Source organism: Numenius arquata, chromosome 4, assembly GCF_964106895.1.
Source record: "Numenius arquata chromosome 4, bNumArq3.hap1.1, whole genome shotgun sequence".
NCBI lineage: Eukaryota > Metazoa > Chordata > Aves > Charadriiformes > Scolopacidae > Numenius > Numenius arquata.
The window spans coordinates 37,941,277-37,967,504 of NC_133579.1; the positions used below are offsets into that span (position 1 = coordinate 37,941,277).

The window sequence follows — 26,228 nt, forward strand, 5'->3', positions numbered from 1 at the left end:
TTATTCTTTTTGATGAGAAAAGTTGCTATTAGCCCCCTGACATGAAAACACTTCTGGTGGTACACAGCTTAGCTCCTTGCTTCTGCATGTTCGTTTGATCAGCTGGAAGAGTGCTACCAGGGGTACAAACACACACGGAAGGACAGCTAACAGCACACAGATGGCCAGTACCCAAGGTGGATAGACTTTCTCCTCTTTCATAGGGAAGCCTTCCTATGGAGATAAAAAAAGCAAGCAAAGCAAAAAAAAATAAATTGGTAGGTACACTTACATTTTGCTATGATTTCCATTTGCATTTTCTTATGCTGTTATAGTAAGGATAGCAAAAGTTTTACTCTTGCTCTACAATAGCATTCAGTGACTGGGTCCTCTGTGTAGCCTTCTCATGGGTCTAAAGATGGCTGTAAATGTTTTACAGTTTCAAAGATTTATAGCTGGAGATGTAACACATTCTTAGGAATGCAGGGGTTGCCCGAAGAGTTACCAAACTTTTACCCTGGCTTGATTAAGCTCTGATTATTTGTGTTTGCACTCAGAGCTTACATGGTTTCAGCAGTTACCAAGCATGCTCTTTGCCAGATAGGGAAATTTTATATGAGAGATTTCAAGGGAATGATGATAATGCAATTTCTGCAAGTCTATGGCTATAAATCTTATTTTGGGTCGATAGATCCTTAATGGTGTTTGGAGGAGGCACTGCTGCTGTGTAATCCTCATGCAGTTTAAGACCAGGATCCATCTTCAAACCCCTGTGCAGGGTGTTTTTGAGAGGGATCCAAGAAACTGCAACTCATGTGAGACAGAGACATCAAAATCAAATGCTCTCAGCATTGATGTGTCTTTGGTGCTGGATTAACCAGCACTGTTCTCAGACCACTGCCTCCCTTCCTGTCTGCCTGTCAAAAGTATGCATTCATAGAATCATCAGGGCTCCAGTGATATTGGTAGTTCTCTCTGAGAATTGTTTTCGTCCCTGGCATCTGTTACACAGCTCTAAAGCTCTGTTCATGCATTTGTTCCACCTCTGAACCCCCTGAGGGTATGAAGTGTCTGTGAGACATTTCACTTCAACAGTTTTCCGCATTATACGCATTTGTAAGAAATATGGAGCACGGAGCATGCAGGAGCCTCCAGAAGAGGCTCTGTTAGCAGAAACTCATTTTAGTATGTGTAACCCCTATGCACACTGGAGCCTTCTCATTCTGAGCATTGCTTCACTTCAGGCTACATTACGTAGGTAAGCAGTAGATGGCAATGATTTTAAAGGATCTGGTAAGAGAAGAATATGTAACTCTTGCTTTGTTAGAAGTTCTGGAAATATTTGGGAACGTACATATTTAGGGTTCCAGGCTGCGTAGCTCGGTGACTTCTGTATCTGAAGAATAACAAAGGCCACGAAGACGATTAGCAGGAGCAGAGGGCTAATAAACCTCCATGTGATCTGCCAGTAGAGATTGGGTTTTCGTCCAGTCATCTGTTTCACATCTTTACTGAACCTTTTAAGAGAAGACATGTTTATGATGATATCTGATCTAAGTGGTTTCGCTTTTTCTTATTTTTCTGTAAGTTTTAAACACATGGTACAGCTCCCTAAACCTTTTCTGTTCCATACCCTTCTTTAATAACTTACTATAGACTTAAGTAAATAATAATATCAATAAAGTAGATCTTTCTTGATCCCTGACAGGAATGAATGATCAGTTTACATTACCTGAGCACTTAGTCTAAAGTTTCTAAGCACAAATAAGTGATGAAGATATTACAGCAGTTCTGTAGAACTATGCAAACATTTTAAAAAAGGCAAAAGTGCCAAGTGAACAAACGTAGCTTGTTAGGAAGAAGTTGGAATTACCAACACCAAATGAATCAAATCAAGTCAGGAACAAAATTATTGCAGCCTGAGCCAGCTTCCTCTGCAATCAGTAGTGGCAGTCATTTGGACATGGAGCTCATCTTTTACATATGCCTCTTACAGTTTTGTGCATTGAATGGGCAGTAGATACATGGTTCTGGGTTTGAGAGTTACATGATAACCTGTATTTATCAAGATGGAAAGAATTTTGTAATCTGAAATAGGAGTTGTGATTTGTGTGTGTGTTCAAACACCAACTTGGTCTTCAATTCTGTTAATCTAACTGAAGATATTAGAAATTTTCTTGAAAACTAGGAAAAAGTGATTGACTATGCTCATTCCATAGTAACAAAGAGGAAAAAGTATATGTATACTAGCGCAATGGATAAAATTCAGACGCTGTGGAATCCAGAGTCTGTTGTAGTGTGTGAAAACAGATTTTGCTGCTATGTCTGCATCATGGGAGATTGAGGCTAGCAGTACAGGCAGCAAGAGGGAGACGTGAAATTGTTTATGATGATATAGCCTGGGAGTTATCACCATTTAATGTGGGAAATGCTCCAAGGTCTTAACATTGGATGAAAAAAATGTAATGCAGGGACGTCAGCTGTAATTGAGGAAGATTTTTTTTTTCTTTGGTTTCTAGTTTTTGAAATCATAGCCTATGGTAAGACTTAAGTTGGGATGGTACTGAAACACCTTGATATGCAACATCACTGGACAAATGTGAGTTCATTCCCTATACAGGATACAAACTGACCCACAAAAAATCAGGATCTTCATGATCCCAGTGCCAGAGGAAGAATTGGAAGGGAGAAGTTCCAACATGTAACTGAGTAAATTATAGAGAAGAAAAGATTAATCTTTATTGAGAATTGGGGAAATTTCTGAACTGGAAGGGCCCTGAGTAGAGAGAAAGCAGGTTTATTCTAAATCAAAATGAGATAAGGTTTCTGGCATTTACAGTTACAAAGGATGTAGGAAAGCTTTTAAACTAGGAAAGCTTTTAAACTTTTAAACTAAATGATAAACAAAACCCACAAGAGTATACAAAACAAAAGGGCAGTAACAGGAGGATATTTGAAAGATGGTGTAACTCCTTTTTGCCAAGTAACTACAACAGCTGTTGACTTTCTAGCTTTAAACTTAGGATCCCCCCCTTCCATAAGTGGCATGCAGAGATTTTCTTTCCTGTTCTACAAATACAGGAGACCTGAAGCAAAGAATGGATAACTATGTTCACAGAACTGGTAAGTGCTACAGAAATAAGTTAGTATTGTATACCTGTATGTAACATAGATGGATTGAGAGGAAAATGCATTTGTCTGTTATGAGAAAAAAAAATCCGTCTGTTTCCAACATACCTTTTAATTTTATACACATATACAACCCCAATCACTTCAAAGAAAGCGATGACTAGAAGAGGCAAGGAGCCTGCATAGCGGTCAAAAATGTCAATCCAGTAACTCCCTGAGCCCAGCGTAAAACACAGAGCAATGAGGAAGCAAATAAGACATATTATACCTGAAGAAAAAAAGGTATCTTTGTTACTGGAGTACTGAACTGAACTTGGAAAGTATATTTTTGTTCTAAGTTATTTTTTGCTCTTTTTCTAGTAATTTTTATTCTCTCTCCCTCTGCAGAGCTACAAGCAGCTGTTTTTTTCCTTAGGGGAGTTAATATCACTTCCCAAACTCAGTTTTCCCCCTGTGTTTTGGCCAAGAGCCAAACTCAGTTTTCCCCTGTGTTTGGCCAACCGCTCTGTTGCAGGAGGAATGCATTCGTGGGACTCGGAGCATCCTTCAGTTGTTAGTACTTCCAGCAGACGGCCTGAGCTGTGCTATGCTATTGCCCAATGCTAATTTTTTTACTGATATAGTGAGTTTTTCCATGCAGTCAGAGGCTCAAAGCACAGGCAGCCAGCACCTGAAAAGTATTAAGGGCTCCCTGGATTTCTGCTCCCTGTTTCCTCAGAGGGCCCAGAGCTACAAATGTGCAGGTCCCTTATGTCCCAGCCTGTATGATTTAGGTTTCACCAAGTCTCTGTACAGTCAGATCCCTTTTAGCCAAGACAGGGATTTGGGGTAATTGAGAGAAAAAGTGGGAAGGAGGGAAAGTGTTGCTGGATGCAGACATGAACTGCAAATCAATTTATATGTCCTGTGTTGTGTTACTAATTGCTTCTGACCCTGAGATGGCTTTTGCCTCAATGCTGTGTAAAATTTGCTCCAGCCTTCTTAAAAAAAAAAAAAGGAAAAAAGCTCACAATTGGAAAATCGATTTCAAAATAATATTGTTACCTCGTCAAGTTGTAAATAAATTTGTTTCTACATAAAAAGTTTTAAAATTACAAGGATATAATTTAGATGCCACAGGAAGACTCTAAAAAAGGCGTAACAGCAATGTTCCCCATAAGAGTTTAAAAGGGCACATTGCAGAAGTGTTAATTCATTACTTAAAACCACCAGAAGTTTTTCTAGACCGATTTCACAGTAGGACCTCTAAGACTCTCGCCAAGTCTGGTTCTTGAGGAGCAGGCTGAGTTCAGTAACTGTCTCTGGTTGCAAAGATTCTGGGTTTGGTGCAATAACGGGATCTGACGTGCTCATTCCCCAGTTTCCAACTACTAATTTTCTACTCTGGTGTGTTCACAGTAAATGTGAAATAATCTCTAGCAGCATAAACCTGAATGAAATAGGGGTGAATGACCTATTTTACAGTGGTGACAATGTGGTAAGTTCGTGCGCAGGTGGCAGACCAGCTGATGTCACTGGTCGCCTTAAAGTGACTTGTTTAGGTGCCAAAGGCTTCAGTGAATACAAGGCTTTTCCCAGTGTTTACAACAGCTCCCAGTGAACTTGACTCCAGGAACAGCAATTTAACAAGCTTTCTCAGATTGCAGCAGCTCTTGCAAGCTAAGAAAAAAAACTGGCAATGGCAATATAATATTGTCATGGTAGCTTCTGCTACCTCATCTATGTGCTTATCTTCTGCAAACACAATCCACTGCCCTTACTAACACTATGAGATAGCTAAGTTAATAGTACAAATTCTTAATCTCTCTCTGTTATTTATTAAGCATTTGGTAGTTTGCACATCTTTAAAGAAGCCACCTTCTTTGAACAAAGCAAAGCGTATACCTTACCAGATAATAGCTCTTTGGGTATTGATTTAGATATAACTTGAAGCTCTAGAAGAGGAGTGAAGACTCCCTCGATGTTCCCAAACATAGAAGAAAGACCCAAGCTGAACAACATTATGAAAAACAGGATGGCCCAGGCCTGGGAGCCTGGCATCAGAATGATGGCTTGAGTGAAAATGATGAAAGCCAAGCCAGTTCCCGATACACTCTGCAGAATTCACAAACAGATAAAAAATAGTTATTATAATAGTGTAAAGGTAGTTTCTTCTGCATATCAAATTATAATACACTTCTGTCCCTCCCTGGAGCCCAGGGTGCTGGTCAGCCTGTGGGGACTCTGTGACAGCCAGCAGTTGAGAAAGTGGGGAGTGTTTGTGGGGATTTTAGTTTGAAATGGTCTATCAGAGATGTGTAGACAACTATAGAATAAAATTTCAGCTTGCACAGAGAGATGGGTCCAGAGTAAAGTAGATCTGAGAGTTGTAATTGAAATAGCAATTGTTTTGCTAGTGCCATCTTAAATATTTTTTTTTTTTTAATATCTATGATGTAATAGCTGCTGGAAGGAAAAAGATGTAAATAAGGATGTGATTGCCACTAGCAGCAAGAGAGTTGGTGAACTGTTGATCACAGAAAAGCCCCATAATTACCAGAAAAGGCCAATAGGGAAAAAGCCAATTTCAGCCAGATTCCTTTGAATTCAGTCTCCCAAGGAAAAGGATATTTAAATCTGAGCATTGAAAAATGGTAACGTTGCTCTAATTTGGAAATTAAATATGTCAAACTGTAAATAAGAAATGAGAGCTATCAGAGGAAGCCTGACAAAACAGGAACTGGCTGTGTCAGGGCTGGAATGTCCTCCTTGGACTTCTCCGTTGTGTGAGTAAAATAGCCTGTTTCACCATCATTGTGTGTTAAGGCTATCGTGCACTAGCATACTCTGTTTCTAGCAAATGTGTCCACCCTTTTGTCCTAAGATTTGTTTTTTTTCTCAAGCTCCTTTCTTTCTTATTAACCCCTCCAACCATGGCCCTGTTCTTTTCTCATTAGGTGGGAAGGACTTGTACCAAGGGAGTACGAGTGAGTAGTAAATCCAGAGTTACAGGACTGGATGGGATCACTGGAGCAAGGGGAATGAGATTGCAGAAGTAAACAGAGAAGAAACATCTGTGTTTAGTGATAGGGGAAATGTTTTAGGAGGGTTGGAGAAGAAGGAAAGGGAGAGGACCGTGATGAATTTTGGCGAGGGGGGAGGAGGGCTGGGGGGAAAAAAATTAAAATATTGGTGAGATCCTGTGCAGAGAGGAGGAAAAATAAAATGGAGAGGACAAGAGGGAATAAAAGGGTGGGGAAAGGAAGACAAAAGGTAAGACAGTGATGAGATACCTTCCTGGTGGTCATATATGTGATTGAAGGCAAAGAGTGAACATTTTAGTAGATTTTTTTGATATTTTCCTACATACAGATTTAGAAAACTCCCATTCAACATCCTTTTTCTATAATCTTTCACCTAGATATGTTTCCTCTGTTGTGCTTATTCCTGTAAACCAAAGTTGGACTGAATCTAATGTCCATGGTAGGCTCCAGGTAGGAGCAACTTTGAAGATTAGTTTTGTGATAATAATGTGTAATCTTGCATGCTGTACCAAGACAGCTTTGAGTTCAGACTGTCCTACAGCAATGTTGCTATTTCATGTTTTGAAAAATTGTTTTGTTTCATGATTTGTATAATGTACTCATTACAAGTAGAGTAAAGTACAAGTACTTATAAGAAAAAGACACCTTCTACATAATTTGTTTAAAGCTTATTTTGTTGAAAGCAATTCTGGTACCTGATCAAGAAATTCTTGAAGGTCACAGCTTTTCAGTTTGAGTCCAGCAATTTTTTCTGGATATGATGAATTCAGGAAACTAATCCAGGCTGTATAGTTCTGTCGCATGATGCTTTCTTCCGGAAGATCAAATTCATTGATGATACTGATAATGTTCCTGCCAGAGAAGCCAACACATCATTAGTTTAAATGTTTGCAGGTGATGTGGCTGGAAATGCTGTGCCATGTATTCACATGCTGATAGAAAGTTGTGTTTACTTTTTGTGCTGTTATTTACAATATAAAAGAAAATATTAAATGAGGACTTTTATATAAAAGATAGTTATGAGAAAATATTCAGAATATTTAATGTCTTCTCTTTCAGGTACAAACTCTGAGAACTTTATGCAGATGCAGTCTCTAGAAGATTTCTATTTTTACTTTAGCAGCTCTCCAGACCATTTCCACCACTTGTGTTTAATAACTTAGTGAATTTGGTGGAATAGGAAAAGGTGTTAGTTTTTTAACTACTTCCAATGCTAGTCTGAGATTGAGATGTGATCCTTGATGCGCTTTTTGCAATGGATTGTTTTATAATTTGTCTTGCTTTTTACCAACACTACCTTGATCATTCTTGCCTCAGTGCTGTAATACTTTATATTTTTATATTAGACTTCTCCATACAGGTGTTTTTCCTTTTTAGTGAAAATAAATTCTCTAAATGGATGTTTTTCAAGTAACACATTACCTATTTAGTCATTGAAACCACAGTATAACACTGGAAACGCAAGTTTCTCACCTGTCCAAGCAGTCCCAGTAGCCTGTGGTTGCTTTAAACCCCAAAACAGAAAAGACTGGGATGGAAGCGTAGATGGACGTCATGCTGTTCACAATTGCTACTGTCACAGCATCCTTTTCACAGTCATTTCTAGAAATAGCATTCAAACAAGTGAATTAACTAAAAAAAAAAAAAAAAAAAAAAAGCAGTATTTTTTTCTGTGATTCTCTGACGTATTTCTGCAAACATTTTATTTTTATTTTAGATTCCCCCTCCCTGTCCCTTCCTGTTAGAAAATCTATTTGGTCATTTAGAAACACAGCAGCTGTTAACATCCTCTAGAAAAATTAAGACCCCTTATAAATATCCTAAGGATAGAGTTTTGAAAATTGCACAAAATGCATCAAGAATTTAGTGAATTTATAAAGGTTGTAGTTCTACTTACTTTGCTGGATTGTAGCTTGAGAACGCAATAAGCCCTCCAAAAGCCAAAGAGAGAGAGAAGAAAATCTGGGTAGCTGCATCAAGCCATACACGGGGATTTTTCAAGGTGCTTAGCTGAAATAATTGGAATAAATGCATGTATTAGGCTTAAATTAAAATTTCTTTTTCTCTCCCAGTTCTCATAGCTCATCTCTTATTTCACTTCTGAAATTTTGAGTTATATTGCCATCTAAGTATACTGAAAATGGAAATTAGTACAAAATATGTCAGTAAAGCAGGTGTTTCTGAAGACATAATTTGGTCTATTTTACATATATGTAGTAATTACAGAATCTGTTTCATTGTGCACCTCTCCTGTCTGATGATACATATGTGTTTCTAAATGATAGGCATTAGGCACACAATAGGGACAAATTTATTTCTTTTTGTTAATCCACACACTGGGTAATTTACAGTTTAAGAATATTATTTTCCTAAAACTGTATGAACAAATACTAACAATTCATTGTTTTAAGACACAAAGTGATTCCATAGTTTTCCAAATTGGCTTAAAAAAAAAATTTTAAAAAGACTAAAAGCCCAAGAAGAGGATATTCAAAGTACTGTGAAAACAGCAATAACAGATAAGAGGGCAACACAGGAAAAATAAGGAAAAAAGGAGAAATTGACAGCATGAAAATTGAATTTTGATGTAAGAGCAACGTGATAGAGGAAGCTAAATTAAAAAGTCAGTGATTGTTGGATTACAGATACGCCAAAAGACTCTTTAATAGCATTTCTCTGGAACTGTCCTGAGCTTGAAGAGTGAGAATAACGGGTTCATCTGAGTGTGGATGGGTGCAGTGAGTGCCATCACTGCAGACCCTTTCTCCACAACTGTGCCAGCGCTTTGACCACAGCAGAACTGGTACAGCCTTTTGCACATCATAGCAGATAGGCAAACCTTTCTAGAGGTTTATTTTGAACGATCATAAGCAAACCCTTCAATGCCAGAGTGTTCACTGGTAGGACCTTGTGCAGGTACAGAACTAGATTGCTATTGCAGTGCAGAAGCTCAGCGTTCTCGTTGCTCGTGGCCTTCAGAGGTTGATTAAGTGCTGCCAAGTCAATTGTTAGCGCTGATAGACATGACAGTTACAAGTCCGGCTTTCTGACTGGGGACTTTGGCAAATGTGCCTGGAGGCAGTTTAGTTTGGTGCTAGGTGCAATGCATTTATTGACTCTGAAAGATACTAATCAACCCCCAGACTTGAAGAAATAGTGGACAGGCCAGCGTGCTGTGGCAATGTCATTATCTGGTCTTAAGTAAGTGATTATGAATCTAAATGTTATTTTATATTTTCAGTAATGTGGCCTACAGATTTCTGAAGTGTGTCTCCAGAAGAAAAAAAAAAAATATCTGCTGAAACTAGAAACATGTGGATGAAGATATACAACCAGAATGTTAATGAATGAACATGGAAGTAATGAGGAAAGGAAGCCTAATTGCTCCCCACCAGGCAGTGAGATGTTTGGACACTTGAACACATGCAACACAGATGGAAACTTTCTTAAAACAGAATGAAAAAACACTGGCATCCCTGTGATGTGTAATTTTGGTGGAAAAACAGCTATTGCTTTCCTCATAAGCATGCAGCCAACAAGTAATACTGCACTTAAAGGCACAGCAGTTCATTAAGGTAATGCTTTCGTTCTCCTTAATACCAGAAACAATATGGACAGACCAGGTACCTTGAAAGGAGTTTTAAGTGTCCATTCACAGTAATGTATCAGGTGTAAAACTAAACTGCAAAATAGAGGAAAAAATTACAAATTGTCTCTGTGATAGTGGATCTGGTGCCTATGCTGCCTTTTTCTTTTCCTTGGCTATTATCACTGCTCGTTAAATAGCCGCAGAACTCTGGGCACAGACATAGTTGCCCAACCAAGTTCCTGGAATTGTTTACTGCCAGAGAACCCCCAAATATTTAAAGTCTCTGAAGCTCTTTCAGATTTTAAAGAAGGCATTTGTGCCTGGAGAAGAAGGCATTTGTGCTCCTGAGCTGACACAGATGTCCACAGAAGCTGAAGCATGTGGAAACCATTGCTGATGTTTGATGGGATCCCTTTTCTGCTGCCTCTGATGATTTTTTTTTTCCCCAAGGACTTTTCCAAAAGTCTCTGTTCCAGCTCCTGTGTTGCTTCATCTTTGTACAACTTCTGCTTTCCCCTCAAGTGCCCGTGAGCCTAATTTCAGTATCTTTTTGTTTTCTTGGCAGCTTCACTTTCCAAGTAGCCAAGGATTTAGAGAGAGTGAGTAAATCATCAGACTTCTCCATGTCTGAAAGTCAATGAAAAGAAGCATTCATTATTTGTTCTAGAATTTAGGTGTGAAAGTGTGTCAGATGGCAAAAGGCTGACTATGTATATCTGCATGAAAAAAAACCCACAGTCTGCCATATTTAAAATCTGTATGCATGCACTTATTATTTGTGATATTAATGAGAACTAAAATACAGACTTGGAAAGTGAATAAACTTAAACAATGGTGGTTTGGAAAAAAAAATTTAAATTCACTTGGGTGATTATGACAATTGAAACTAGGCAAGATGTGACTTTTGCCCTAGATGTTACTTTCCTTCACAGATTTTCAAAAACAGTGAGGTGTAAGAGTTATCTGAGTGGATGTGGCAGCTATTACAGAGAAACTACAATTCCTGCTGCACTGCAAAGTCAGAAAAAAAGCTGGAAAAGATTTCCTCCAATGAGTGGAGAACATCAAGAAAGATTGATTGTTTAATTATTTTTTTTTAAAGCAAGCTGAAACAGACAGTAGGTGAGCTAACTCTTACTTTATTTGCTAAAATTTTACAAGCTTCCTGCAATAAGACAGGAATAGAAGAACATCACACACTTAAGAAATATGCTTTACAGCTGTGGTCAGGGTGGGCCAGGTAAATCTTTGCTAAAAAAGCCTCACAAACCAACAGCCTGCCTGTACAACTCACTTTGGGACATCCCCTGTGGAGAAGCGTAACAAAAAACCCACATGTATTTACTGATGGCAGTGGTGGGAACAGTTTCTCATTAAACAGGCTAACAGAAAAAGGTAATACTGGTAGTGCAGTTGTGGGCTAAGGGGAACAAAAGAGAAAGGAAATGTTGCAGTTGCGTGCTTACTGCCTTTTTGGAGTCCAATTTGAAGTGCCAAAATCCTCCATAGCAGTTGGCATGTTTAACAAAGCCATCTCTCTGCCTTACACTGTAGCTTTCCATGCAATAGCTACACCCTTAGCAGATATCACTTACCGGGCTGTTGCATCAACTTTTCCATGTTTGTAGATAAGAACATAGTTTCACCATCAAAACCATCTTCAGGTGACTCTTCAAGAACTTCCCCGGGATCTGCTTCCTCAAACTGACTAATCATTAACTGCAGGTTGATTGCAGATGGATTTTCATTCTGACTTCTGGCGCCAGTCTGCAAAATCATCTGGCTCTTCTTTTACAATGATCCGCTCCCCCTCAGCACTGCAATACCTCCAGGATTCGTAAATCTACACACAAATCTAGTTTTTTGCATTAAGTTCACTGTACAGTGATCCCAAGTCCTGATGGTGCTTGAGCTCTTCCAGAGAAACCCAATAGCAGGGCAGGCACCAAATGACAACAGGCCAAGCCCTGTTCTGCTTGTGTTGTCTGATCTGCTTTCTTCATTTAGATGTTGCACCAAGCATTTATTGTCCTGTCTGGGCCCTACAAAAATGCAAGTGCACATCCTGACCTCCTGTAAAGACCAAAGTTCTCCCTTTTGAGCTCTGACAGTGTTCAGATGGGTGCCCGTGCCACTGGGCTTGCAGGAGGAGTGATAAAAGAGGTGTCTCAGATGAGCTTTCTCTTGCTGTTGTCCCTTTCCAGGCTGGTATTTAACGTATCTCCAGGCTTCTTGGCTTATGTTTTCCTTAATGCCTGTGTTCCTGCTGTGGGAAGGGAAAGGGAAATACCCGGTGCTGCTGTGGCGGGAAGCAGTGCTGTGGCTGTGGAGGCAGAGGATGCTCTGAGACCACCTGTCAGCACGTGCTGCTTTTCCTCCTCTACACCATTTTACAGAGCTTTTTAGAATGAAGGCAGAGCTGTAAGGAGCCTACAATTGATAGCGACCACTTGGTGGGACAATTTGACTTTGCATTTGGGAAGGCCGCTAAGGATAGTGTAAAGAGGTCCATCTCAAATGGCCAGGATATGGAGGGATCTGGGACTTCTGTCCCTTTGAGAAGATGAGGAAAAATGGGAGAGGAGTATTCTCCAGCAGTTCTGTCTTAGGGACAGCTACGGGGTAGGGGGAGAACTTCAGCTATAGAGAAATGGGGATAGGAGAAAATTACTTTCTTGAAAAAAAAAAAAATCACTTTGCAGTGTAATTCCTCAGTTGTTTTCCTTGTGAATTCTTAAAAGATCAAAGCTGTGTAAATTTGTAGTGTTGGTAGAGAAATCCCATCTTTATCATGTGTAAAGGAGAGATAATTCTGTTTGTGAAGTGCATCAGTTTCACTTACACGTTCAAGACCGAGGCAAACATAATGTACTTATACTCAATTTTCCAGTATTTTCCGATATGCTTATTACCTAACTGCTAAATACTTTGCTGCTTCTTTTCTTGCTAAAGTATATTAAAATACTTAATCACTTCATCTCAGAAAAAAAGAGCTTAGTTCAGGAGTCGCTGGAAAATGAATATACAGTATGAGATCTGAGGGGGAGACAAAGGAAAAACAGTATTTCTGACTATAGCAGCAATACTCACATTAGGGGTGAAGAGGTAAGCCAGACCGTCCGTGGCTCCTGGTAGAGTGAGTCCTTGAATAAGGAATATAGTTAGGACCAGGTAAGGAAATATTGCTGTTACATAAATTGCCTAAAATAAGAAGACAGACAGTTACTGACAACAACATCAATAAATCCTATTGAAGTTATTACAGCATACAATCCTAATAATATTAGACAAGACAGCTACAGATGAACACTGCCATCTTTAAAAGAAGGACAGTTCTTGAGGGGAGACTGGAGGGGAAAAGCGTTTGCAATGGAAAAGGAGTCATTTTGAGCCACCTGTCCCACCGTTGTGGCTTTGTTGGACAAGGGACATACTGAAACAGCGCTAGTGTGGTAAATGGGGAAGCCTTTCCTTGATGGAGAAGCTCAGTATCTGGAAAGCAAGTTCCAAAGTGGGGGATAATGCACTTTTCTATCCTTTCTGTACCTTTCCTGTGGTTTCAATTCCTCGGATGGTGCAGAGATAGACGATGGCCCAGCAAGTTGCTAAGCACAAAATGAGCCACCACTGTAATGTGCCACTCTCAGTGACATCAGGTGTTATGTTCAAAGTTTTCCTGTACCAAAAATAATTTACTGCAGTACTTTCGTAACATTCTTTGTTGAGCCCTGGAAAAGAAATGTGGCAAGCGTAAGGATAAATTTTAAAATTGGTAATATTTTTCCCACTCACTGTATGGTTAGGAAGCAATCATAGAATCACAGAATGGTTTAGGCTGGAAAGGACCTTAAAGATCATCGAGTTCCAACCCCCCTGCCATGGGCATGGACACCTCCCACTAGAGGAGGTTGCTCAAAGCCCCATCCTGCCTGGCCCTGAAATTTTTTAGTTCTCTGTCTACAAGTTGGTGGAGCCATGACGAGATTCAGGCACTTGAGGATACATCTAAGCCCAGGATCCCCTAGCTATGTTGTGGCCCTGTGGCGGGGCAAGACCCAAGCATCAGCCTATTTGGTTCATGTTTCCAGGATTTCTGTGAGCAGGACCCTCGGGTACCTGTCCCCACCCAGGCTCTGCACCTGGAGAAGAGGGAACCAGGAACACGATGTATGCCACAACCTGTGCTCATCCCTCTGCCTACTTGCAACCTAAATACCTGAAGAGGAGGTTGACAAGGATCTTCAGGAAACCTGCTGGCCTACTGTCTTTAGCTGGAAACCTGAGTTCCCTGGGTGCTACCTTTGCTCCTAGCTGGAATCAGGTGTGTCCTGAGGGCAGGAGGCAGCCCTGTGCATTTCCAGGAGCTGGGGTTACACAGAACAGGGCCAGAGGCAGCAGTCCCTGTAACCAGGAGGTCCATCATACACCAAAACTCGGGGAGCACTTTCTCCTTTCCCTGCCTGATGAGACCTAACTGCATCTCTGCCTAGGAGAGCACACTAATTTTCCTGCAGCGTCTCAGTAGTTGGGACATCTGTATCCTGAGAAATGAAAGAATCCTGTTTCTTAATGCCCAAATAATTTTCTCTACTTCTGTAACAAAGATAGGAGGATATCTAATTGTCTTCCTACTCTAGAGTAGTCCTAAGGTCTCCAAAAGAAAGTCATCTTCTGCTATGTTTTGTCTGTTTTTTCTTAGCCTCTTACTCAGATTATGTTTCTTGCTCTGCACTGGAACTTGTCATCTCTCATGCGCTGAACAAAGAAAGCTGAAAAATAGTTTTGAAGAACTGAGAGCAGTCTTCCGTATCCTGCTAGGGTACACTGTCTGTCTTTGGTCTTACTAAAAGCTTTTGTAATGGGTAGTGTGAATTTGGTTTGAGCCTCAAAGATTCCGTCTTTAAGTTTCTCTGCTACCTCAAAAGTCTTTAAGTGTTTTGCTTACTTAGTTGCTTTTTTAAAAAAAAACAAAAAAACAAAAAACAAAATTGTTATTTCACTTCCCATTTTGAAATCAAGCAAAAGGGGTCATGGACTTTCTGGCTTTTGTTGTTCCTGTGAGGATGATGAGTTTGAATAGGCTATCAGCACTCTCATGGCTTTTTGACAGGAAAACAAAGCAGGTCTTGTGCACAACTCGGGGCCAAATCAAGTGTAGCTTCTCTTCTTGGGGGTTTCTTGGTTAGCTGCTCTAGGAAGCTGTCTTGTTGGATGTGTAAAAGCAGTCTCAGCAATCTACAGGCAGAAGCTAAAGTTCTCCCGTAGGGTTGTGTTTCCTGCTCTGGCAGCTCAGCTGATCTTTCTCAGCACATCATGACAAATAAGCTGGAAGGTTTCCGTAAGAGCTTGTTATGAGTCATCACCAATGCTTCACCACCCCGTGAAATCTCAAAAGTCTCATTTAAAGCAGTTACTGAAAGCTGTAGTCATATATCTGGTTCTTAATTATGCTAACAATCTCACGTGTCTTGATACATAGTTTATGATAACAGACAAATGTGTCTTGATAAGGGACTATTTGTCCATAGTCAGAGAGGAGAGGACGCTTTTTCAGACTGGTATTTATATCCTAGCACAAGCATAAAAAAATAAACAAAACTTCCCTCACTGGCTCCTAGACTCTGACCCTGTGATCCTCCTTTCACTAGCAGTGATACTTGAAGTGGTAGTTACCTGTTCTGTTTTCATTTAGAGGACAAACACTCCAAGGAAGAGGTTCTTGGAAGGAGTTTATGAAATACCACATCACCCAGGTTAAAACAGTGTTGTAGTATAAGCTCACCAGAACCGACACCATCCACGAACCAGCCCCTGCAGAAAGCACAAGATCTCAGCTTAGAAAAGCTTCGGAAAAAATTATCAGTCACAGCATTTGCTCTTAAAAGCTCACGTTTCCTAATATTTCAAGATTTTCTGTTTCTCCCCGTCCCAAGATTTTCATATGAAAGATGGGCATTTGTGTTCTCGGTGTCCAAATACTGGTGCACAGTCCCCCAGCTCACCAGCCCTGCTCCAAGAAGGCTGATACTCTCCACTTACGTAGAAGATTAGGGCTGAAATCTTTGTCTAGTATATAATACATTGTTTCCTACAACACGGGACAACGTCAATAGCAGAGACCAAAAGAGACTGAAGTTTCGCAGTGTACTGTAGCTGCATGAGGGCACTCTTTTGTCCCAAATCATGCATGTATGCCCTAAACTGGTAATTGTTTTTTGCTCCTTTAATAAGGAAGAATAGCAACACCATGGATTTTGCTGTCTTGCATTTTTGCAATGGCATGATGGACATGCCTAATTGTAGGAGATGTGTTTAGCTGGAGCCACCACCCTGCTGCCTGGCATTTCTGCCTGGTTGCCCTCTGGCCCTCAGATGACTCCTCTTACCCACCCCTTCTCCTCCCACACCCCCCCACAGGCATGACTGTCACTACCAATCCCAGTTTCAGGCACCTGCTTAAAGCAGGGCATGATCCAGCTGTCCTGGCTGGAGCATCCAAGGCTTTCTCCTTGCCCCTGCAGGCAGGAGGGTGCTATCTCAAAACCTGCAGAGCTCTGATCGTTCAGCCCTCTAGCAGTGGCTGCTCCCATTCACTTTTATGCAACCTAACAATATGTGCAGGACACAAGATATGTTTTTTTTCAGTGTGTATTAAGTTAAGTAAAGTTAAAAGTTAAGTAAGTTAAGTTAAGTTAAAAAAAAAAAAGAAAAAAAATATTGCTAGTATGGGACTGCACACCGGTTTGATGCACCCTGCCGTGTAGTTTTTCCCTCGTGCCCAACCATGTAAATAATGGCCCACCATGCACCCCTCTCATGGAGGGGAACTTTCCCAGCTGCTTTAGGCTCTTTAGGAGGTGCCAGGTTCCCATTCCTGATTTCCTGTCTTTCTGTCCCCACTCCAGTCTGACTGTCCCTGGACAGAGAAGACTGGCTCCTGGAAGGGCTGTGAGGGAGGAGTGAGAAGCACTATGGGTAGGCAGTGGCTGTGGTTCTTTGAGCTGGAACCCCAAGAGACGTACCGACTCCTCCGAGGTAAGGCGAGATGGTGTTCCAGGCACCGATGCTGCCTTTCCTCAGGCACTGCCCTAGGGCCAGTTCAAGATGCAACAGCGGAATTCCTTCAAAGATTAAAGCGATGAAGTATGGGATCAGGAATGCTCCTGAAAACACAGTTAAGTGCAATTGAGCCACGTGATTATCTGCATCCCACTGAAATTACTGTTTGATAATTCGTCTGCTTTATGACCCTACCAAAGTCCTTGTAGGATGTGTTGAGGGAGGGAGCATTGCGAGGGGTACCTGCCAAGTAGCTCCTGTTGCTGGTAATTTTATTGGTGAAGATGTAGGAGGAAGGACTGGGACACTTAGTGCTGCAGGATGCTTCCCCTTAGGCATTACTACAGCCCATTATAAATAGCCTCACTATTTCCTCCATTTCCCTTTCTCTTAAGCATCTTTTCTCCCTCTGCTGTTGAAGCACAAGGGTTTGCTTCTCCCTTATACTGTCTGTTTCCCCTTCAGTGCATCGCCTCCTTTCCCTTCCCAAAGCTTGCAGGCGTGTGCTGCTCTGTCCTCCCCTGGTAAAAAAGGATTTCGTGCTGAAGACCCCCAAGAAACCAGGTTACTTTATTGCATGAAGTTCTGCTCAAAGCACAGAACCTCGGGCTAATGAAAAACTGAAAGCAAGACTGAAGTGCTTCTGCGAGCGTGGGAGCGCTGAAACCCCACTTGTATCTTCTACATCTTCCCTGCTTTTCTCATAGCAGCTCCCTTGGGCCAGAGGCAGCACATGCTCCTGGGTGCCTGGGGACGGGCATCAACCCTGCCGGCAGCCTGGCTGGTTCCTGCAAAATGGTGTGCAACACCTCATCTCCCCTGCCTGCCTTCAGAAGGGACATGGGCTTGGGCCTCCCGCCTTTGTACAGATACATGAGATTCATGAGACCAGGAGAAGTTTCATCAGTATGTTTAAAGCGCCTGCCCAAACGTGCAATTAAATTAAAATGGTCTAATAGATTGAAGTTTATTGCCATGACCAACAGCCACTGTGATCATGAAGCCTCTTTTCTCTGGGGAAACAAAGGCAGAAGTCCTGCCTCAGCCCCCTCCCAACCCTCCTACCAACCTGCACCGACACTGTGCTCCTCATCGCTTTGTCAGTAAACCTGTGCTTTGTTATACCAGTTCAACTTCGCCTCCAAATCTCATATTTGAGTCTGCCCAGTTCTGCTCTTCCAGCTCTGAAAACCTGTTCCCCTTCCTCCAGGCTGGCAGGGAGAGCAGTTTCACTGTTCACCGTCACCATCTGAGAGAGCAGAGTGCAGCAGCTCGGCTCTCTGCTCCGTCTTCGGCCCTGAGAAGGAGGTTGGGGAATGCATGGGGATTTTTGGTCTCTTCCTGGAACGGCTCCTTTGTTTTGCAATCGCTGACTATTTAGAAAGGCTGGGCAGATAAATCAAATCACTCGGGCTAAGTATCGCAATAACTTTGCTACCTATTGCTAGGTACTGCAATAACTACGTTCAACACCCAGAGAAGGTGTGTCGTTCAATAGTTTAACCCTTTATCAAGAAACAGATAGGAACAAAAATCGGCAAAGCTCTTCTCAATGAAGGACTGTTCTTAATTTGCCAAAGGTGGAAATAAGTGTCTCTCTCCTTATGATCTGATTTCTTAAGGTGTTTTTAACTGCTAAGAAGCAGATTTGAAAAAGGAATCTCACAGTTAATTCCCAGTAAGTTAAATCCGTTTATTTGGATCCTCGATACCCCTGCTCAGTAGTCCCCTTCCTTGAAGGCGGCTCTAAAGTGGCTGTTATAAACCCCACCCGAGAGAGGGGTTTACAGACAGAGTTAAAGACCACAGTAGTTTGTTTATTTTTAAGTCATTTACCACCTGATGATATCTCACCTGGAGCTACCTACCGAAGCTCCCATGTAAATACTAAGGAATTTGCAGGTCTCGTCTGCAAGAGCTCAGCAACCTCCTGCCATGCTCAGTCCTATGCTGTCCTTGAAACCTGCAGCAACATCCCCCCCCACCCGCAGCACACCTGCGGGCGCCCACCCAGCCCTCCTGACAGCCCCGTGCCTGGGGCTGGCTCCTGGGAAAAGCAAAATATTCACACTAGTGACCGGAGCACCGCAGCGTGGAAAACTCTCCTTTTTTGCCCAGCTGCCCATGGCCACACACCAACTGCAGTGAGAGCTGTTTCTCTGCAATCCCTGCGATGCTGAGCCCTTGCTGGCAGAGCACTGTAAGAGACAGACCTATCTCCCATATCATATCTCCCTGGAAATAACTGTGTAATAATTAGTGCGAACTGTCCTCTGTTATCTCTCTCTCCCCTTCTCTGTTTGCTAGTTGAACCATTGACAGCAGAGCATGTTTAGATATTCTGCTGATAAAAGCCTGTTTACTTTGTACTGGTTTGTACGTATCTCCAGTCCTATTTACAGCAAGGCAAAACATAATGTCACACTTGGAAAGAAAACACTGGTTTTCTTTGAGAACAATATAAAAAGTATGCTGTCTGCAAATAAGAAAACATGGCAGAAGATCGGGCTAAGAAGAAATAGTTAACAAAGCTAATCTTTCTCAAACCTTATTCATATGAAAGGCTTGTAGTGTAAAAATGTTTTCAGTTACTCATTCCCTTGCTTTACAGTATTTTTAGGCAAAAAGGAAATAGTCAGGAAAAGCATAGAGAGTCTGCTCAAGCACATGAAGTTTACTCTTTTCTACAACAAAATCCCCCACCCATAAAAAGAAGAAGAATACCAGGAAGGTATTTGGTACCTAATAGTGAGTAGGAACCCTCTAGCACACTATAGTCAAGGGATCTGTTTAATCAGTAGGGGAGGATGTGCCAGAAGGCAGAATTTAAGTATTTTAAAAAAATATATTTATAAACATTTTTTTTAAAATGCCATGAGAAATCTAACTGTGGAAAAGGCAAGAAGAAAATCCAAGAAGCAGAATGATGAAGTGAGCTAGTACCTAACACAGAGCATATATCACAAAACAAAGCATTCAAATACGGGCACAGCAAAACCCTATCTGATGCACAGATACAGCAGAAACTCAGTAGGTTTGGCTTCCATGAGGCATGGGAAAAGGAAACTTTAGCAGAAACAATCATAAAGTACCAGTAAGCAAATTATTCTATATATGGATATTTAGGGATATTTAGGTATATTTAGATCTGTGTGCTCCATGGTGAAAGTAAAATAAATGACATAGATAAGAAGCAAGCCCAGGGGGGAACCTCTAAAAACAGAAGTTTAGCTTCAATAACTTTTTTTCCTCTCAAAAAATGAATTAAAAAAAATAGTAGTCATCATTTTAGCCTGGAGAAATGCCCATAAAAATCAAAAGTATCACCAGGGCACAATTTAGTTGCATCCCTGAGGCATGACCTAGGAAAATTTTAGTCTACGCCATTCCTTCTGTCAGAAAGACACTCAAGATACATAAAGCATCCATCCTTCAAGTAGATACATGCACTACTAAAAGAAGGTCAAGGAAAAAAAACCAACAAACTAGTCCAAAATCTACCAGAGTTAAAAGTTAATTTGGAAGAAGATCCTGCACAAGGACACCACAAAGCCAAGCAACAATCCCTGTGCACATGAAAAGGCACAGAAAGCCTAAAAGAGCTTTTTCAAATCAGGCTATCAACAACTGCAAATATTGCTCCTGTTGGTAAGTTGATTTCATTAGCAGTGGAGTCCCAAGCGACAAGGAGCAACAGCACGTAGCACAATTGGTATCGTTGCTAACTCAGAAGAACCATTAGAGTGGAGACAGCTCGATAGTCATGGCAGTAGCCAAGAAAATGCACTCTGGATACACTGAGAGGTTTTAAAACCTGACTCCTCGATTACAATGTACAGGCAAATCAGGTCAGAAAAGCAATGGCTCAACCATAGTCACTTCTCCACCTGCAAAATGGGACTTGAAGGGTACAATCTTTGTGGTATCACCTACATGTGACAACATGGAAGAAACGTGCATGGACTATAACGCAGCCTGTTGGGAGTTCCTGGTGCAGCGGAGGGCAGAATGACCAGGAGGCTAAAGAAGGAGTGCAGTCTAAAGCTGAATCACGGCAACTGGCGAAGCAGAGTGAAACAGCCAAGTTGGTTATGTCACCGGGACAAAAAGAGAGAGCAATAGACTCGACTAGTGGAAATGTAAAGCAGTTTGAAGTATTAGCCTCCTAATAACCCTGAAATATAAGACCTCCTAATCACGATGTACTAAGACTAGCAGAAGTTGTTGAGCCTCAGTGACAGCAGTGAAGAAAACCTTTTGCTTGATGTTGGGATACCCATGAAGACTTCCTAAATGGTAGAGAAATACTTAGAGGAACTGATCCACGTGTGCAATACAGCATCTTATTGGCGCCTGCAGATCAGGTAGCAGAAGTAAGGCAAGTAACTTGCCTTAAAGACACAACAGCATTTGAAAGTCCTGAACACAAATAGTAAATTTCTTTCAGATCAGATATTTAGAAATGGAAAAGCATGATTATAATGAAGACTGAAGTGACCTGGAAAGTGGCAAAATAGTAACTCCAAGGAAACGCATCTGTAGAGTCTGAAAAATTTGGAAAACACGTCTCAGTACAATAACATTTAGAGATCCACTTCACTAGTTCTGTTGGTACACAGGAGAAATAGTGATGGGTGTGTTTTTCCAAAAGACTGAGAACTTAATGGAAAGATACCTGTGATAATTTGTGTTTTACCTACAAGAAATTGCAATAGATAGTAACTACTCGTTTGGATACAGAGGAAAAGCTATTAGCTATTGAGCAGGGATTATCAGACCTGTCCCCTTTCTCCATGGGAGTTCAGCTAAGCAGCATAGTAGCCAACACAGCAATGAATCACATCAAGACATCAGGTAGGAAAAAAAAAAGCAGCAACTTAATCATATTTGCCCCTCTCTCTTGAAAACAGTACTTCATGATCTTTGTTATGTCTTCTGCACATGCCTTAATCCACATGAAAAATCTGAGCTACTGTGATGGCACTGATTTTGACTTACAGGCCACATTGCATGTCTTACAGACTCTGAAATTTTGCAAGGTTGAGTTTCCCATGTAAATGACCGTATCTTCTTGAGCAGCAGTGAAGGAACTAGAGAAATGTCCAGAAAATAAAAAGGGCAATAACCATTTCAAACAAAGACAGGTAACACCTGTAGATCAACTTATAAAATAACCTTGGTGAATTTCCCTGTGAAATACTCGTGACTGAAGGATGCAAGTGAGCAGCACCCATATGCAAGCATGCACCAACCTGAGCTGTAAAGGGCTACCAAAGACAAGGAGTTATGAAAGGATCAACCCCAAATGCCATAGCTTTTCACCAATGACTTGAGCAGGACATGATAACAACCCAGAAAACAAAGTTAGTTTCTTGTAGTAAGATAATTCATTTCTCTATCATCAGAGACCGAACCGTTCTGTTCTTCCCAACATACTTTTTTTTTTTTTTCCTCAGTATTTTCCAGGTATACCTGTTGTTCCTCTCAGATTTTATTTTCCTTCTGAGGACACAGTGAGCCAGACAACTGCATTTCGTAGCAAGTTGTAGTTCAAATTCTAGCAAAAGGTCAGGTAGGCCACGTGTTATGAAAGTCTGTAAATCATTGCCTCAGAAGTAAACAGTTCTCCCTTTTTAGCAGGACTTTAGTGTTTATGTGTATTTATTTTCCTAGAAAGAAACTGTATTTTATAGTGAAGATGTTTTTCAGTTATTCTGTGGGCTTGGGCACTATGCACATTTTTAATACCCATGGGTTAGGCAAGCATATATATAGTAGCTATAATCAAAAGTACAGCACTGCAGTAAGTTGCAGCTAGAACTTGGGGGTTTTTTTGAGGTATGGATATACTCAGATGGATGTATGTTTGAGTGTTGGTTTTACCTCACAAAGTATATATGGGGCCATTTAGAGATTTCTTTTCAATCCCAGTTGCCTGGGAACCGTTGTGTTTGTCTCCACTTACTGTGACAAACAACCTTCACATCCATTAGTCATGAAAAGTAAATAGCTAACTTAACTCAGGCAATAAATCCAAATAATCAGTAACGACAGCAGGTGATAAATGTCAGCAAAACTGATATTATATTAGATCTGAGTTACTGAGTAACGCTAATGTGCGATGAATAAGGTCCAGAGGTCTGATGAGAACAGCTGACATGAGACAAATATATAAGCACTTATATTTATCTTTTGTTTTTGAAAAGAGAAATGTTTCTTAAAAGAAATGAGGAAAAGTATATTGCCTAACTCTTAAACCCTTGGATATCACCTGAACCGGTTGTGAAACTGTGGTCTGAACCCCAGAAACCAGTAATCCATAGAGCACGTCTATGCCATTTCCATAGCAGGCTTTGCTGAACTGGTGGCTGTGGCTGCAGGCACTGAGCCACTGCACCTCTCAGGGCTCCTAGTTAACCACGATGCTGCTGGTCTGTCCCACGTTCACATCTTCAGATGCACACAAGCAGGATTTATGCTCCTCTACCCCTGAAAATCTATTGGGCTTTTGCATATGAGTTGTTTGCTTTCAAAAATGCAACCCCAAATCACATCACTGCCTTAAATTAGCAGCAGAAGAATGCAACCACATTATGCGCTGGCATAAACCTAACAGCTCTGTCTTCTTGGTAGCCTTTATGGCTCACTCAAACGCTTCCAATGCCAGCTTTCTGAGATAAATTATTTGCAAACCCCACAGCACTTTGTTACTGGGTCCATCCTGCTGTTGAGCTCCCTCAGCCCTTTGCTAAAATCCAGTGACTGAACATTGGCCGCCCATCCATACATTGACATATGTTCACCACTGTCTTGTGCCACTGTGTGTGGTGATGCCAAGTATCTATATGCCCTTAGTGAGTCTGCTAGTTATTTTATACCTGTTTTCCACTGGCAAAGTTGCTACTCATAATGCAAAAGAATGACTCGACCTTTGTCCCTGCAGCATTTTCCTATTTTTATTATCTTTAAACCTGCTCTAAAACCTGGGGTTTTTTTGTCCCTAGTGGCTTCTGTGGGATATAGCAGAGCTCAGAAGCTGGGTACACAGGCAAAGAGACTTTCTGAGGATTGTGCGATCTGTAAGACAGGTCATCGGGGGTCTCCTTGCACTCCAACTCACGCTTTTCCTGGGGTGGTAGAGGTCTGTAGGGCAGGGACGCAGGGGGGCCAGGAGGGGAGGGATGGAGGGGAGAGATCAAACCTCAGTAGGAGGCGAGTGTTGCTGATCTTCTAAAACGAGGCTGGCATCTCTGAAGGGGTGAAAAACAGCTGGCCACAGCTAGACCCCTGCCTCCAGCACTGAGAAGTGACCCTTGGTGCTTCATGGGAAGGTGTGAGAGCCTTTTTTACAGTCAGTAGAACAATATTTCGTCTTACTCTGTAATAGAGATTTGCACAAAACCCTGAAACACAAAGTTCATGCAGCCTGACACAGCTGGTGGCCCCAGAAGCAACTCTCTAATGAGATGTGTGGAGGATCTGTGTCTTGCTATGGTTCCCCCTTTCAACACTCCCATTGAACACTTTGTATTAATTGTTCATTATATTACAAAAATATTACATAATTTTAGTTTTATTATGTTGTTTGCTAATACTGAATGCTTGTTCCCTTGCTCCAAGACAGAAAGGCTATCTGAGATGCTGTGGAGTATTTGTCTAATTCACAGCTCCTGCTCCAGAAAAACATCTTCCCTGCAGTCTCCATACCATTTCTGCTACGGGGATGTCTCTCTAAAGGTGTCTCATTAACACATGTAACATTAACTGAAGTGAGAGGCTTTTCCCAGCCATTCCCACAGGCAAACACAGAGAAACAGCGTGCTTGCACCTATGACTTTCTAACCACCCAGTAATGGCATTCATCTGAGAGAGTTTCACATTTTGCAAATAAATAATGGAAAATGTTAAGTCTCCTGGGAGGAATCTAATGTACTGCTGCTTCTCTTTTCTTGTTTGAATTTGTGTAACTGTGTCTTCGGATGTTACTTGTTCATCGATAAAGAGCTTCCTGCCACCAAAATAATTTTCATTTGCTCATTGCTCCTCTCTCAGCTGAGCATTGTAAGCAGCCGCACAGATATAAAAAAGTGCAATTTAGTTTTGCACAGGGGCAGTTCCAGACAATGAGGTAGCTCCTAAGAGCGTCAGAGAAGGGAGAGGAACAATTTGCTCACCTTCCCGAAGGAAAGCGCAGCAACCATTCGTCTGGGGGCTGGGTCACCCAGGCCTCCCCAGGACGTCTCGCTTTTCCTTAAGGTGTTGAGCTGCAGGTTCATTTTCCTGCTCCCACCAGGACCATAGCAGCAATGTAAGAACTTTAACATCAGTTTTGCTGAGAGTTAGCACGAGTCTCATGTTATTTCCTAAACAAACACATTATTTAAAAATGAAATATACTCCTATGGAAAAAGGTAATCTAACGGGTGCAAAACATTTATGAGAACTAGATAGTTAAAAAAAAAAGTGATGCAAATATATAAGTTCTGTGCCATTATAAGTTAGTATAGTTGTATTAGAATTGTAGTTTAACATTTCAGCAAAGTCCCATTTCAGTCTTACCGCCTCCATGTATCTGACACAAGTATGGAAATCGCCACACGTTCCCCAGACCGACGGCAAATCCAATACAGCTTAAAATGTACTGGAACTTATTGTCCCACTTGGGTCTGCCATCTTCTTTAGGGATTTCAGGGGGCACTGCTAAATCTTTTGACATTTTAATGAAATATCCTTGGCTCTTTAGCCCCTTTCCCTATAAATGGGAAGATGCTTCAAAATCTCTCTCCTACAGGTTTTATGTGGGGTGACCGGAGGATCCTGGAAAAAGAGGTGGAGCTTTCTTTTTATGTGATGCAAAGGAATGTGTCTTTGCCAAAGCTGCAGTTTAAAGACAAAACCAGGAATTATTATTATATAGAGAGTTACCACTTGACTTTTTTGCAGCTCCTTCTATAGTTAGAGAACTTGGGAATATGTTGTTAATAGGTAACTCAGAATCAAACAGGTTTTTATTTTCTGTTCTCCTTCTGTTCTCAGATACTGTCAGAGAAGTGTGACGCTGAATATAATTAAAAAGAAACCTTTACAGCAGACTTACCAAAATTGTAAAATACTTGGAAAAATCTGTGAATAAAGTAAATGTTGCCATTTCCTTTCTTTGTTTATTAATAGAGGTAAAAGAATGAAGACATCTTTTGCAAGTGCAAAAAGTGAATTAAAAAAAAAAAAGGCAAGAAAAATTAGACCATGTATGTTCAGACATTAGAATTTGGTCCATTTTTCACCATAGCTGCTAGGGGTTAATCACTTTGCACCTGTCAATGAATCCCAAGTGACTATTTTTATTGTTCATTAAATATTTACTGATGAATGCAAGAGCCAAGTGCTTTCCTTCAACTTTAAGTGTGTGAGAACTTTTTTCTGTTGTCTTTCAGTTATACTTGGGTATT

General features: G+C 41.1%; 1 protein-coding gene across 1 annotated transcript; it reads right to left on the reverse strand.

Moving 5' to 3' along the window:
• On the reverse strand, positions 1-25,495 carry LOC141464189 (sodium-dependent neutral amino acid transporter B(0)AT3-like). The gene is made up of 12 exons (XM_074147006.1): positions 25,339-25,495; positions 16,743-16,883; positions 15,394-15,531; positions 13,267-13,448; positions 12,811-12,921; positions 8,029-8,141; positions 7,605-7,733; positions 6,827-6,983; positions 4,998-5,202; positions 3,217-3,376; positions 1,334-1,496; positions 1-213 (listed from the first exon to the last, which is right to left on the reverse strand). The coding sequence occupies exons 1-12, from the start codon at positions 25,493-25,495 to the stop codon at positions 1-3; spliced, it is 1,869 nt and encodes a 622-aa protein (XP_074003107.1).
• Between the last annotated feature and the right edge of the window lie 733 nt (positions 25,496-26,228).

Coding starts and splice junctions, on each gene's coding strand:
- LOC141464189 (XM_074147006.1), bottom strand. CDS start 25,495: ATGTCAAAAGATTTAGCAGTGCCCCCTGAAATCCCTAAAGAAGATGGC. Junction 5,203..6,826: donor TTCAAGAATTTCTTGATCAG/GTACCAGAATTG, acceptor TGAATTCTGCAG/AGTGTATCGGGAACTGGCTT. Junction 1,497..3,216: donor TATGTGTATAAAATTAAAAG/GTATGTTGGAAA, acceptor TTCTCTTAAAAG/GTTCAGTAAAGATGTGAAAC.